This window comes from Pyxicephalus adspersus, chromosome 8, assembly GCF_032062135.1.
Source record: "Pyxicephalus adspersus chromosome 8, UCB_Pads_2.0, whole genome shotgun sequence".
NCBI classification, from domain to species: domain Eukaryota; kingdom Metazoa; phylum Chordata; class Amphibia; order Anura; family Pyxicephalidae; genus Pyxicephalus; species Pyxicephalus adspersus.
In genome coordinates, this window is record NC_092865.1 from 21,221,288 (window position 1) to 21,236,770 (window position 15,483).

Sequence of the window (15,483 nt, forward strand, 5' to 3'; positions counted from 1 at the left end):
TTGTTTCAATAGTACCTAGTTCAAAATAATCACCTTTTGCTTTTATTTGTGGCCAGGTTTTGAATACGCCACTTTTTATTTAGTCATAACAAGCAAGAAATGAGCTTTAAAACTAGCCCTCACTGACCTTTTGTAGAACGATGAAAAACAGTTTAATCACTACTGGAAGGGGAAGCGGCAGCAACTGCACTGGAGAAAAACTTGAATGACTTCCATGTTACTACTGTGAGTTTGAAGATAAATTGCTCCACACTGCCTGCAGCCATAGAGGGTAATATTATTTTGTAAGCTAGTTTACTGCTTAACAACAATGTGAATACTTGATGTCTCTAGCTTGGCCACAGTTTCACTTTGTGCACGGTTTTAAAAACAATTTTAAAAAGGTGCACCATAATATTTATTCAGTTTTATTTTTTTTTCTCTAGAAAATGAAACAATACATACAATCAAATACAAAGGTAAACAACTTCACTGTTGCTATCTATCTGGTGTAGTGTTTGATAACCATGCACTGTAAATGTTAAAGCCCCAGTTGTGATGAGCTAGAATAATCTAGATTAGCATATGGACATTTCTCATGGGACTCATTTGTAAACATGTTAAGTAAAAAATACCATTTGCAGAGTTGGTGAATTTCCCTTCAAGGCATACAGTATCACATTTGCCACAAAATCACAGTTTTTATGAAAAGGGAATCTGATGTGATAAATATGTAAACTGCTATTGTTGCATGTTAAAATGATGGCTCACAGTTTTATTACCTCCTGAGCCACTAACTGAGTGTGCAGATTAGGATTTATGATTTTAGTTTAATTTCAAGTGGAACTATGTGGAAATATGCACAATATGGCATACTTACCTTACACAGTGTTCACTTATTGTAATAATGGGTCCAGGTTCCAGCTGACACCCTGCCTTGCACATCTGATATATCTTGAATCTATCCTCTTTGGTGCATGGCCATTGGTGATATAACATCTGTGCATCTTACAGAAGCCAGGAATGAGCTGGAAGAGTGTACCTAGCCATAGAGACCTTTAACCTTTAGAAGTTTTTACTTGGGTCCCAAGTTCTACTTTATTTGATGCATGGGTCACTTTATTAAAAAAAAATCTCCAGTGGATAAATCTTGCCACCCAAATTTTCATCTGTACCTCCCAATAATAGCTAATACGAGGTTTAGAAATCATGTTTTATCCTATTATAAAGTTTATTTACAGACAGAAGGGGGTATAGAGTGCATCATGTACCATGTGCATCAAAGTCAGCAGAAAAGGTAATATGTCAGCCAATGTTCACCTGAAGCTAAAATACCTTCTTCTGGCATGGTAGCCTATTACAGAATATATAGTCCTATTCCTACTGTTCTGTTGGACAATACCAAAGGTGAACGAAGGGTAGGAGTTCATGCAATTATACCACAGAAAATGTTGTCAAAGGACATCATGAACATTTTTAAAGGTACCTGTCACGATCAAGGGTCAGTCTCAGAGTCCCGTAGCTGGAACAGCAAGCAAGGTCACAGTGAAGGCAGGCATGGGTTGGTTCACACGATAGCAATATGATCCAAGAAGCATAATCGGAAGAATAGTTGGTAAATCAGCAGCCAAAGATCAGTTCACAGGTAGTCAGCAAACAGGATCAGTGTTAAATATTGGCAGGAGCACAGTAATCTGGCACACAGGAAGCTCCATACAACCTTTTTATAGGAAGTAGCTGGGAGGTGCACAAGAGTTCAGAGTTCATCCAAGAACAGTGTCAGGCAAGGTTTAACTAAGGAATCAGGTGCAGAGCTACTCAGAACTTCAGGTGGCTTGGTGCAATGGTCCACTACCAGCCACCACAGATACCCCAGGTTCGATACCTGACTGTGCCCTATAACCCAAGCATTAGTTGAAAATATTACTGATAAATTGTATATTTGCTTCCAGATCTTATCTCCTCTAAGACAACAATGAGGAAGTCCTTGACCCAGAAAGAAGAAATCTCTACAAAGTTTTAGAAATTCTTATGCAATAATCACTAAAACAATTCCATTCAAAAGACTTGAGAAGATAGACTATCATAGGTGAACCTGGGTGATCCAGCAAATCCAGATATGAATACTTTTGTGTGCATGCACTTGCCAATCAAGATGTTCTAAGACCTAAACCCAGAAAAAGACTGGATTAAGATGTTGGCGCCAATGATGAAGGGAGGAAAGGAAAGGATAGTTACACTTTAAAGGTGTTATTGCAGCCCACAGTATGGAGATAGGGTCTTCCATTGAAGGTAATAGAGAACTTGCAGGTCTTTCTAAGTGCAGTAATAACAAAGCTGCTTGCAACCACTTGGTGGACTGTACTTCAGCAAAACGTTCTTCTGAATCACTGATACAGAATGAGGATGCAGCTCAGATGTTCAGCTAACTGTAACACTGTTATCTACATGCTTATTTCAGGTGTGTGACTTAAACTACTAAAACCAAAGGAGCTTTACATCCAGGCCATGAACATTAGAATGAGTCCCACCATGCCACTTTACATAAATCTTTCAGTGGTATGTCAGCTTTAAAGAACTAAAACTGGACGATTACATAGACAATTCATTATCAATAATAAAAGCCACTGCTGGCTTTTCTTTGTACTGCTGATGGTCAATCCAGGTAACATAATCAATTAGTTTTTGTGCAAATAAACAATTCTCTTTGATGAAATGCAAAGTTATCAGTGCAAAGCTTGTGCATTGGGGAATATTCCATTGATGACAAGGAATTATTCATCTAACATAGTCATAATGTTTTGTAAATGAATGTGCACAGATCTCCTATAAAGTTATTTTAGGGGGTTTGCTACAATTAAGCTTGCAATAATGCAATAGATGTAAAAAAATAAATAAATCTGTAGGCAGTCAATGGGCATCTGTTTATGTATGTACTAAAATTATTTCATTTTAAAGTATTGCCACTAAAGCCAGATTTTCTTCATGACCTGTGATGCAACTGCAAAACTTTTGCTCAGAATAATTCACCCCATGGTTTAACATATCCCCACAGACTGTCCACATAACATGTATTAAAAAACAAAGCTTGCTACAAAAAGTCCAATTACCAGTCAGAGATAAAAATATTCAAAATGGACAAGAAGCCATTATAACTAGATAACAAGAACCGTGTTAATATCTCTTTTTTTATGAAGATGTATTTTTCTTTCTTTTTTTTTTTTGTAAAGTGTGTTTTATATAGTAAAAAGGGGTTGGTTGGAAGTTTCTGTTCTTCTCTCTCTAGATACGCCTGCTAAAGGAGGATCTGGTGAATGGTACTAATCTATAATCTCTGTTCCTCTCTAACTGAACATTAATCAGTTTCTTTCCAGCAGGGAAAATTGTTTCCCATTTTCTTGGCAGTAATATAAATTTAATTTTTTATTTGTTGTTGGAAACATTTCTGGGCATTTGTTGAGTAGCCATCAATCATATTCTCTTGAGTAGTGAAAAAAGTAACTGAGATGTTTTATTTCCCAGAAATTTTTTTCCTTGAACAGAGTGCAATTTGTGCCTCCCAGGTCATTTTAACTTACACCAATGATCTTTGGCTATCTGTATGGGTAACATTCTTTCGAATGGTCAGGAATAAAGGAGTCATTATTCCCACTGACCAACACACTGTGAATTGTGGATTTAGTTCTTATACCAGGGGGTCCCTAAGACCTAAAAGTTATTTAAGGGTTTCACCATGTTAAAAGGTTTAAAAAGGCTGCTCTAATAATGGCGAACCATTGTGGTAATGTGCCATGGCACTAGGAGTGATAAAGAAAGCATAAGTATGATATATTGGCCCTTGTAATTTTTTTAGTATGTGACGTAGTATGTAAGAAGCCCCAACTGGATATTCTGTCATTGAACCTTCATTAAGAAATCTCCTCCTTTGTTTCATTACCCGACTCCAGAGCTCGAACGTCTTAAATTTCCAGCAAACACTCGTAAACAGAGATGCCGTTTATTGCTTCTGAACAAGAAAATCCACCAGAGATTCGGATACTTCATCATTTTAAATATCCATGAGAGCATGAAGTATTCCGATTATTTATTTACAATTTAGCAAATATACAGGGAATATCGTACACTTTTATAGAGTATACATAAAACAATCAAGATTATATAAATTATATAATACACTAACAGTTAGTAAACAGTTTAAACAATGTAGAACTGTAAAAAGCGTCACAAAGCGCCTCTTAATGGCAAAGTTATTGATCAGACATAGATCTGCCTACAGCAGAAATTAAAGGGGAACTTCAGTCATGACAAAAATCACCAGTAAAATTACATTGTTTAAGGTTATGTTATTGTTGTGTTCTAAATTTGAGCTCCAGGAGTTTCTTTGAAAGTTTAAAACTTATTCCTTAAAAGCTGTAGTGATTGCAATATTTGAAATCTTAGTATCTACAGGTTATGATGGTTCAAAATTAGATGTGGATACTTTTCTATGAAATACTGCATCCAAAAGGGTGGGCAAAGGGATCAACCATTACTATCAGCCTAATGCCACTTAAATTAATTCAAGTAATTATTAAAACTAATTCTATCAGCATATAAGAAAAGAAGGCACCTTAAGGTGCATAAGAGAAGTTTCTCATATCCTGGAACTCAAGATGATGATCAATTTAGTTTTCTTCTTTGGTGGCTCTCTATTGGTCAGAGAGACCAATCATTACAGAAATGGACCAAAAACAATTTGGTAAGGTATGGGCCAGAGTTCCAACTTTAGGAAATGAATTTGCTATTTGCAATACTTGGATCTCTGCATGATGAGCGAATCTACCTTTATTTCTGCATGCTGACAGTTTACTAAGTCGTAACAGACTTACTTTAACTCATGATTCTGTGTTTGCCTGTAGTTCCTCTTTAATATCCATATGTGTAGGTTTCCACCACCATCTTATCAGCTGTCCTATTAGAATGTGAAATATAAAAAAAGAAATCTAACAATTACACAGGTTTAAAAAAAAGTCTAAGCTTGTTGCTGCCAGCCCCATTACCATATTTTTCTAGGAGAGAGAGTCTTTTAAATTCTGTCACACGGCATGGGTCTTTGCCGACAGGTTCTCCGATCCATAGCAGGATGTCAACCGTAATACTCTATATCTGAAATTTTAAGCAGGAGTTTGAGCAGAAAATTCATATTCATCTTACAGTAAGTTGTCATTGTTTGAATATTACAGTGATGTGGGCTGTCAAAGTCTTTGTATTCCAAAAATTGTGCACACAGAATATTTCACGAGATATTACATCAACTTAAGCATGCATAGATACCTTTGGGAATAAATCATTCAGTTTCCTATATGAATTAAACAAATATAACAAGAAAATTATGTTTTCATGTAGGATATCTCTACATAATGGATAAAACAATATAATCTGGACATGTAGCACCTCTACTGGCAGAGATCATTGTGTACCATTTAAGGCCAATTCATCAAAGATGAACAGAAGATGGAACATTGCTTATCCTTTTGTGAAGTTTTGTAATAATATTTCATTTTAGAGTTGTTGCTGGATTATTGGTAGCAAATTGGAAAAGCATTTATATTGAGAATAATCATAAATTTGACCAGTACTAAAACTAACATGCCATTGTATATAAATGAACAAAAAAATGCAAATAATTGAACAAATGCTTAAAAATGTTTTGCGGTTATTCACAGAACAATGCAATTAAAGAACTGTGTACTCCCTATTAAAGTGTAATTTTAAAACTTCTGTAGATAGAGTGATCCACCACCCTACGGTGTAAGGTCTTAGTGTTTTCTATCTGGTGGTCTGGAGTTTTACTCCTTTAGATAGACCAATGCTCAGATAGGCCCATTGAATCTGGAAAAACAGGAGGCTCTGCAATTAAAATTGGATTTGTAGGGAATTTTTTTTTCTTTCTTTCATTGTGCAAATGTAATTTTCCCACTCCAACAACTTGATAGTACACATATCTTAAAAACCCAGGTATTACTATTTGCCTACCTTTGATGGATTCATTAAAGCAAACCTTTATTATAAAACCTCAAGGATTGACTTATTCTAAGAATCATGACTCCCTGCTGATCCAACAATGTGATGGACAGAATCAGTGAATAATAGAGAGATGGGCGGCTCTATGTGCCAGTTTTATAAGTGAATCTGACACTTTGGAGGAAAGTTCGAATACTTGTAAGAAAATAAATATCAACTTTTTTATCAGCCTAAATAATATACTTGTATCTAGTGCAATTGAAAAGTTTTAGAATCATCAAATGAAGCTGGACATTATGGATAGATCATATAGATAGATGCAATTTGAAATACAAATATATACATCTTACACCAAAATTACTATTGGCACCTGAATTGTCACCCTATAAAAGTTCAGTGCAGTCAAATGGATTTTAAAACTCCCTGTTGGCTTTTTAGATGCCTACATGATTTCTGGGCAGCCATTTTACATTTTACCTATAATAGACTGTGGCAGGAGGAGTTAGATATCATTGCTTTTCTTGTAAAAGCCACTAGTAAAGGGTTGGGGAACTAGTAGAAATGTGACTGGAAATTTGACAATGTCCTAGGAAAAACAGCTGTCTGGGCCTTCGTTTTGGAGGTCATCATTTCATCAAGTGTCTATGGAGTCAGTTCCCAATACTACAAAAAGAAAGTGAGATGCCATTATCGCTATCAGCAACCAATCAGGTTTCATCTTTCATTTAATAGAACATATAAACAAGAATCCTGAATCATTTTTATGACTGCTAGGCAAAATTTGTTTTCTAATTTTCCTCCTTTCCAATTTAAGGAATCAGCCTGTTTATTAGAACTATTCTCAGCACTTCAAAACTTAATATACTTGGCAAGAATGATTTATTACACATGCTCTTTATGTATTACCATTATTTATATGTCAAAAAAGTTCTAGTAATTGAAACCTATAAATATTAAACAAAATGTTTTCTCAAATATTCCAACAGAAATGTTTTATTTTTTTAGTTCATTAGAAGACATTTGAATAATCTCTCCTTCCATAGATGGAAAATACTACGGCCCATGCCAACCAATCAAGTTTGTTCTAACATATTTTGTACGCAGTTTGAGAGCTTGTGTGCACAGACAATTAAAATGCAGTATGTTTATGTGTTGTGTTTATTCTGGTTCTGACTGATAACTGGCATGGTTAGGATTAGCAAGGTACTAGCTGCTTCTGAGTTATTTAAGTGGTCCTGAGTTTCATCAAGCTTCCTCTTAGAGACCTTGAGCTACCTTTGGTCGCCTTTTTATTCTACTTGATTAATATCAAGAACAGCAATTCAGAAGCAGATACATGCTCATGTACATATAATCTTAAAAAGGAATACATGCAGCTATTACTTCTCACTCTACACTCAACTTTTTGCAGCTTGACACTTCTTTCCAATAAATTATTCAAATAAAAGACTCATTGCATAACAGTGTTATCTTGCAATCTTGCAAATTGTTTTTCTTTTACAGAGTTGTCATCTATCATGGTAAAAAGATCCCAGTAAAATATTATACATGGTCTCAAAAGATCAATGGTTGTCCCACGTTGGAGTTGTCAAGCAGCAAAAACATGGATTCTAAATACATTAAAGCATATAGCTGCTTGTAAGAAAAGTTATGTAGGCATTTCAATGTCAATAGGCAGGCTCTGTAAGACCTTTCATGCTTTAACCAACATTTATAAAAAATGTTCTGAACTGAATATATATGAGTGTGAATTTTAGTCCAAGGATTCAAGAGTTCAAGTTCCAAGGGTTCTAGTAAGGTGACTTCCTGCTGGAGGTCTGTGATTGTTTTACATATAAGCATTTCAAATGGCAATTTTTTTATCAGTGATTGTGAGTCAATGGGCCCAAAGAAAATGCATTGTTACAGAGACCCACCTATAGGTTTAAGTAGGTTAGGGTTAGCTACAATCGAAAAATGACAGGCTCACTTCCTATCCTTGATGCTGAGCACGTAGTTTCAAAGAAAAAAAAAATCAATGTCAAAAAATGTGCAAAATGCATGAAAACATACATTGCAAAATAGATTCCCATAGTTGTGAAGGCAACCTTAGGATGGAGTCAATTGGCAAATGCTTTTACCACTTATTTTTTTTAAACCTGAAAATCACACTACAAAAATTTGTAATGAAAGCAATATAGATAATGTATGCAAGCCTGCCAACATTGCAGGCATGAGATCACTAGCAAGAAAAGCTTGGGTTCAATGGCCAGTGGAAACAAATAGCTAAAATAAACCCTTAATAATAAAGTCACTTTCAGTAGGCTTCCATCTCCATTCGGCTTAGTGGAAACTCCATTTGCAGCCCTACCTTAGTTTTATTTTAAAAAGGTTCATAATAGATTTACTTTTAATGCTTAGCCTAACCCCAGCACATAAGCTTACTGTAGCCTTTAAACCTAAGATTCTTTATTTCCTGATCCCTAAAAGTGATCCTAAGCCCTAACATTAACGTAACCACCATAAATTACTAACATATATTATCAGATTCTATACCCCTAAGCACCTGCATCACAGTCCTGCACTGATATCTGATGAAAAACTGTCATTCTATACTTTGCATTAGATATGACTTGCACTTTAGTCTCAGAATTTTCATTTCAGCTTTTAAAATTCCATCCTTGTCATCTTTGTGACTTACCAACACACAATAACTATTCAGATCTATCTAGCTGGGACAGAGAAAACACATAACTATAAACTATCAGCATTCGTATATAGTGTTTTTTGTACACTGAAAACTATTTATCCTCTGCTTTAAAAGTTGTTCCAAGTGTCTTCCAGCAGACACACAAAACTTACTTAGATATGAGTAGTTCTACTAATTGTCTTCCAAAAAAGCAATGGCACTTGAAATTGCTCCTCTACATTTCTGCTCAAAGCAACAATGTCAAATTCATCCTATGGTTCCTTCCAGGTCCAATCTACCAGGTTCTCACATCCTGTAGATATTTGTACACAACATTTACCACAGCAGTGTGCCAGATTCACTAAACATTAATAGTGTTTGTTAATACTAAACAATTTTTAAAGTAGGCTAAAATGGTATTTTATAATTTTGAGAGAGAGGCATCTTCGGCTGCAGTTTATACTCTCTAAAGTCCATCAAGTAATTGTAAATAAAGAAGAAAATGTAAATGGTACTTCCTATCTGGATGTGCCATTAGGTTCTTACTAAAGCCCATTGCCTCTCCAACTCCAGTCCTCCAAGCCTAGCAGTCTTCTAAAACCTGGAGCCTAAAATAGGTCTTTCATTCTGCCCAATATACCACCAGTTGGAAAACCATGCCTGGGGATGCAGCATGTCATTGTATGCATATAATTCTAATGGCACATTCAATATAGAAAGTTCAATTTACAATTTTCTTATTACAAATGGAAGGCAAAGAATAACTGTACTTTGATTTATAGGTAACAGTTATCCTTTAACTTATCAAAAGAGGAAAATGAAAATATGTGAATGGTTAATATAAGGAGCTAGTTGAAAGTGGCCTTAGAAAGCATTGTTATTTTCTCAACATTTAATAATTTGAATAAAGGTTGGATTCAAACAGAACAGTGTTGTCAGCTTTTTGTTGAAAATGTTATGCAGCTAAAAAATCCACAGCAATCTTATTGTACTTAGAATGCAAAGGATTTTCCAATACAGAGCTCAAGGCAATGCTATATTGCATTTTTGCTCTTGACATCCATGCAGTTACAAGATAAGAGTTTTACAATTTTATGGTAAAATATGGTTCACAAAACAAAGTGCAAGTTACGATCAGTGCAGAAGGGAAGGGTGACTGATCCCCCCACCTGACCTATTAAATGCAGTTTTTTAATAAATGTGTTTCATTGGAGCACTTATCTATGTCTCAGAGCTGCCAAGTAAAAAACTTTACTTTTTGATTACATATTTTATTATATATATAATAAATGGGGAAATAGTGAACACCTTTGGGAAGTGTTCCATTGGGAAAAATTCCCTTCACCGTCTTTTCTGTAGACACAAAAAGCAAGAAGAGAATCTACGAGACTTATCATGGCAGGTACATACCTTTTCACATATCCCAGCATCATCTTTCTCTGGGGTTCTCACAGTATTCAGTCCAATGACCTCTCAGAGTAGGAAAGGAAGTTTGTGCTGGAAGACTACTGTCTGCCAGACTGTGATGAAATGTCCAGCAAATGTCACTGATTGTATGTTCCTGTATTATTGATATCTGAATTGGGAAATTCCCACTTAGGGAACACAGACGACCAACATATCTTATCATCAACTGGCCCATGGGGTAAATTTTCCCTGCAACAAAACATTCTCTATGCAAAAGCAGCAAAAAATTTGGGAAAGGACTCAATCTATCCAAATCAAACAAAAAGAAATAAAAAATAGCTTTGGCCTAACATAAACTTTGTTAGAAACAGTTTCTCGATTGAGTCCAAGTCCCTCTAGAACATGAACTAGACGATTATAGTTATCACAGTGCAAACTCTTAAAAATCATCCAGCTATTTGATTATTCTTAAGCTTTACTTTCATCTTGAGGCATCATGATTGTATGAAGCTGTTTTATGAAATAAATGCATGCTTACTTCAAAAGCCTCATCATTGGAAAAATGAAGCACCTCGTGGCAATAAATTCAAATTCATCTTTCAATGATTTAATTTCTTTTGCTTGCTGTTTCCGCACAGCATCACTGGTTTTTGCTTTGTCTTACTAAATAGACCCCACAGTTTTACCTGTATTTTTCTGTATTACACAAAAAGGACTAAAGCTTTGCCAGTACACATAACAATGATTCATGTGCAGATCTGGATCAGATTTGCTGGGAACTGGTGAGCCCTTTGATGCTTTAACTGGCAAATTTCTTCAGTTTATTTTACGACATTGTATGGAGGTAAGTTTTTCGGATTGATGGGCACTGGGTACAGTCTGGGATAAATAATTTAAAAGCCAGGTTTCCAGAAGTTTCAATGAAAAAATGATTAGGGTATATAGCCCTAAAATGGCTTGACTTTCCACAATGAATGTCAGTGGCACAAGAAAGAATTAAAAGGGAGAGTCCTAGGCTACATTCAGGGAAGGAGATATTGGTATATGTTTTATCATTAGGGTTAGAAAACATATATTTTAAATAGTGTATGTATATTTTAAGTTTTCTGTAAATAATAAATTTGCATTGCAGTGTGCAATCTGATCATTCACAAGCAACCTTTAGCGTAGGGCTAAGTTTTGGGCAACGATCAGGCTTTAATTTGCCAGATCTAGCCAGGCACTCTTCTAATTAAAAATGCAAATGTCAAGTTAAATGCATTCTAGATTATAAAATATTATAATTTTGACATATTATCTGACACATTTTTATCTTCCAATCGCTGACAGAATAATCTACCACACCAAGTACACTATATCTAAGTAAAGTATTAAACTTGATTCCACAATACTACTGAGTAGTGGACCTCTTAAATTTTTTTTTTAGGGTGGCACACTAGAATATGGTTCATATTCTTAGTTTTTTTTTTAAAGAACATTTAAAGGCTCTCTTTTTTAACAGCTTGGCTATTCCATGCCATTAATTTTTTTGTGAACCTTAGCATTGAGATTTTCTTCCAAGGGCAGAACCGCTGGTAACTTTTACCCATTTTGCAGCAGGAAGACATTGATATTTACCCCCTACCCAACGGGAATTAGGCACTGTGTGAATGAATCTCAAGCTTATTTAGACTAAAGACAAGTGAGAAAAAGCATGGGGCAATTACTGAACTAACTGAATATATTAATAGTGCAGACAACTCTTCTAGTCAAAAGGGAAGATATGTAAATTTCTTCTACATCCTACAATACTCATCCATCTAAAGCACGGATTATTTCTACATCTGTAATGTGCAATGACAAGTTGTGTATCTTCCTGACATTCCTAACCATTTTTACATTGCACTGACCTCATAAAATAATAAGATAAACATTTCCTTGAATATAAATACTGTAAGCCATGAAAAAGGACAATACAGAAGGATGATGGGGTTCATTTATAATGGTTTGTTTTTGTGTTGTGCACCATGATGTAGATTTCCACCAGATATCTTGCCAAAAACCTTGATTTTACGAGCTAAGTGGTGGCAGACGATTATCTTCTGCTTGTAATTCATCAGTGGGAGCTTCAGCAATCTCATTTTATACAGTGTCTAAATCAAACTTTTTTTTTTATTTCAAGCTAGTCTGTTCCTGAGTCCTGGTACTGGTTGAAGTACCAGTGACCTTCAGTATTCTTTGCTGTCTCCATAGTCATTGCTTAAAACAATCAGTATTTGTTCCTCACAGTTCTTTCGAAGGTCTCTACTCAGTTCTGTCCAGTTTAATGCATGAGGTTTTGGCTCATTGTATCGGCAGGCCAAATAACGCAAGGAAGACCGTCTCAGGCTAATTCGTGGTTCTGCTAACAGATAGCTGCACCGGGGGCTCAAGGCGTCCAGCTGTGAAAGCACTAAGCCAGCTTTCCTAAAAAGATGGAAAAAACAGGATATAAATACTGTTAATTACTTGATTATACACAATGTATGTTCTAATATCAGTTTTATCTGCTATTGGAGATGACAAAGGATGAAATGTTGTTTTCAGCAATAAAAAAGCAAGAAAAATGCTTAATGACAAGTTTTTATTGATAACACTGGGAAATAATGTGCATTGCTTACCCCTCCATTTCATAGTAATAAAAAAATACGAACTGGTAGTACCTAAGCACAAGCTACCTTTGCTGCCCTCTTTCTATAAATGATAGCTGCTTCTGGCTCAGTATTTTCTGAATAAATGAATAAATATGCAGCAAATGAAGTCAGAAATCAGTTTATTTTTCTGGATTATTGATTTACAATATAATAAACCAAGTGGATTGCCACCTTGACCAGATAACTAACATTTTTTAGATCAGATCAGCAATAGCAGGCCACATATTCTAGCAGAACTGTTTTTTGTGTAGTGTGTAAATATTGTATATGGCATTCAATCTCTGTGCAGTATATGTAGATCATGAAAGCAGAGACTGCTCATTGAAAAGCTTTGACTCCAGAGAAATAGCCACAATAAAAAACAATGCTATATTCCTTTTACATAAATAACAAATATCTAAACTGGGCCAGAACAGAAATGTCAGAAAGCATGTTTTTGTCCATGGGAAACTAATTACACAGGGAGAACCGACCTCCCAGTGTAGTCAGTAGGGTTGATCTTTAGTTTTAAAGATTAGTTTTATAGAGCACAGCAGTCAGTTATTAAGGAGCTCTATCCAAGTTCAATAGGCTGATGCCTCTCTTGCCTTTGGGTTGTCCTCGCTCAGTCCAGGTAGCCCCAGGCTATATACACTACCTGATTTTTTTTACTACTGTTAAGGCTTAAGGGATATACAAATGAGGGACAAATGAATTACCAGGCAAAGTTAAGATTTCCATACAGAAGTGCCCCAAGTTGTGTTACTACTGGTAAGCTTGAAAGACTGTTGAGCTTTAATGCATTTCAAGGTTCCTGCTATGATATTAAAATATATAATTGTTTTATGCCCTTTACTCTGGTTACATTCCAGTTGTATAGGTCTGAACAAATTAGAACTGTGTCTTAATGTGTATTGCCCTATAATGTCTGTGGTCTGCTTAAGGCCAATAGAGAGGAAAATTAAATTTTGAAAAGCAAGTCGGTAAGGCCAAACCAAAATAAATTATTTCATCAATACAGCAGTAAATTGTATGTGCTTCTGTAGATTCAAACACACTATAACACTGTACAGATGCTGGATTTAATGCTGGAGATGATCATTCATGATGATCTTGGGTCAATACAGGTGGCAACAGCTACATCACCAAAAAACCAACTGCTAACATGGCCATTGTAGTCCCTGTAGTAGGGCACCTCCTACTCATCCACTTTTTCCTCTCTTAATTTAGGGGAACATGCTGCTTGGCAGTAAGGTGGGTGCCCATAGACATGGAACAATGAGCTGATTTTAGGACATGCATAAGGAACAATGAGTTGATTTTAGGACGAGCATAAGGGTGAAATGGACAGATGGATCTTTCTGTGTTCTCTTGCTATTGGTAAAACCCAGGACAACCACAAAAGGAGTCAACAGATATTTGTAGCTTCAATAAACGTACACATTTGAGGTATCTACTGTTGATGGCCATCAGTGCATGTACAATCTGGCCACTAATTGATCATCCTTATAAATATTTATTGTACAAATACACATATTGACATCTCATTTATTTTTTTTCCTGATTATGGAGGAGAAAGCTGGAATTCTGAAGTTGGATGTTCACATGAAAAAGCCAAGCCTAGCCAATCTCCTGAGCAGGCATCAAATTAAGTCTTTAGTCAGAATACTATTCACTGATCTGATGCACATGATCTGTGGACAGCTGGATCCAAAGAATGATCCCCAATGTCTATACGCAAAATTAGCCCACAGCAACAAGGTTGGTTTGCCAATAATGACAGTTCAATTTTTGGATGTTTCAGCCATCCACTTCCCGAGAAACTAATAAAATAATATATTTACACTTAGATAAACATGAACAGAATACAATAAGAACAAGGGGTACCTTGGACCAAGCTCATCCTCACAACGCCAGGTGAACTCCCCAAAACTTTGGAAGTGCTGGTTGTAGTGAAAACGTACTCTGTGCAGGCTGGGGGAGCCAAGTTCCAGCAGTGTGTTGTAAGCTGTCTGTTGCTCTTTACCACTGGTATAGCCATTAAAAAGGTTGTAGATTTTGTCAGCAACCTCTGTGGGAAAGTAAAGTTATCAGCTAAGAAAGTATAATACACATTGCATTCTTAATAGCCCATGCTTCACAACTCATCTCCATCTCCATTATGACCACAAAGGAGTCTACAGTGACTCGGATCATCTCTTAATACTTGCTACTTTTCTCAAACTCATTAATTTTTTTAACAGCAGAAATTAAAAGTGCAACATAAAATATAGAGGAGAGGCACTGAAACAAAACAATAACGCATTCTAAACGTTCTCTATCATCTTTAACAGTTTATTAACTTCGGTCTTAATTATATTTAATTGGTTGCCAAAGAAGCTAAACTGCAGGAATCACTGTAACAAATATCACTGAATATACAAAATATAGCAGTTAAGGTCATGCAACTGGAGGAAGAACATTCAAGCAATTTATAACATTTAATTAATTAGAATTGCCAAGCAATCCGCTTGCAGTTACTAGAACAATTTAAGGCATTCTGGGATTTCATGAGGCAGAAACATATCTAGGATAAGTAATCAAGCTTGTCGTTTTCAAAGGCCCCTTGTATGATAAGTTGCTGAATATGAATCAGTCATTGGGGGCTCATTACACAATCAGTAGCTGGAAGCTACCATTAAGACCCAGGAGTCCTATGGCTTACATTTCCTGCAGATATGGTGCCGGGTATAGTAAAGATTATCTAATTTTAGGGAGTTTTAAGGAAAACTTTAT

The 15,483-nt window shown here is 35.7% G+C and overlaps 1 protein-coding gene across 2 annotated transcripts in view; it reads right to left on the minus strand.

Moving 5' to 3' along the window:
- Positions 1-3,962: 3,962 nt before the first annotated feature.
- ASTN1 (astrotactin 1) overlaps positions 3,963-15,483 on the minus strand; it is a 330,666-nt gene continuing 319,145 nt past the window's right edge. For both annotated transcript variants that reach the window (XM_072419736.1, XM_072419735.1), the window contains exons 22-23: positions 14,596-14,779; positions 3,963-12,502 (exon numbers count right to left, since the gene is read on the minus strand). In XM_072419736.1, coding sequence (XP_072275837.1) covers positions 12,265-12,502; positions 14,596-14,779 — 422 coding nt within the window. In that variant the 3' untranslated portion in view covers positions 3,963-12,264. The remainder of the gene's footprint in view (positions 12,503-14,595; positions 14,780-15,483) is intronic.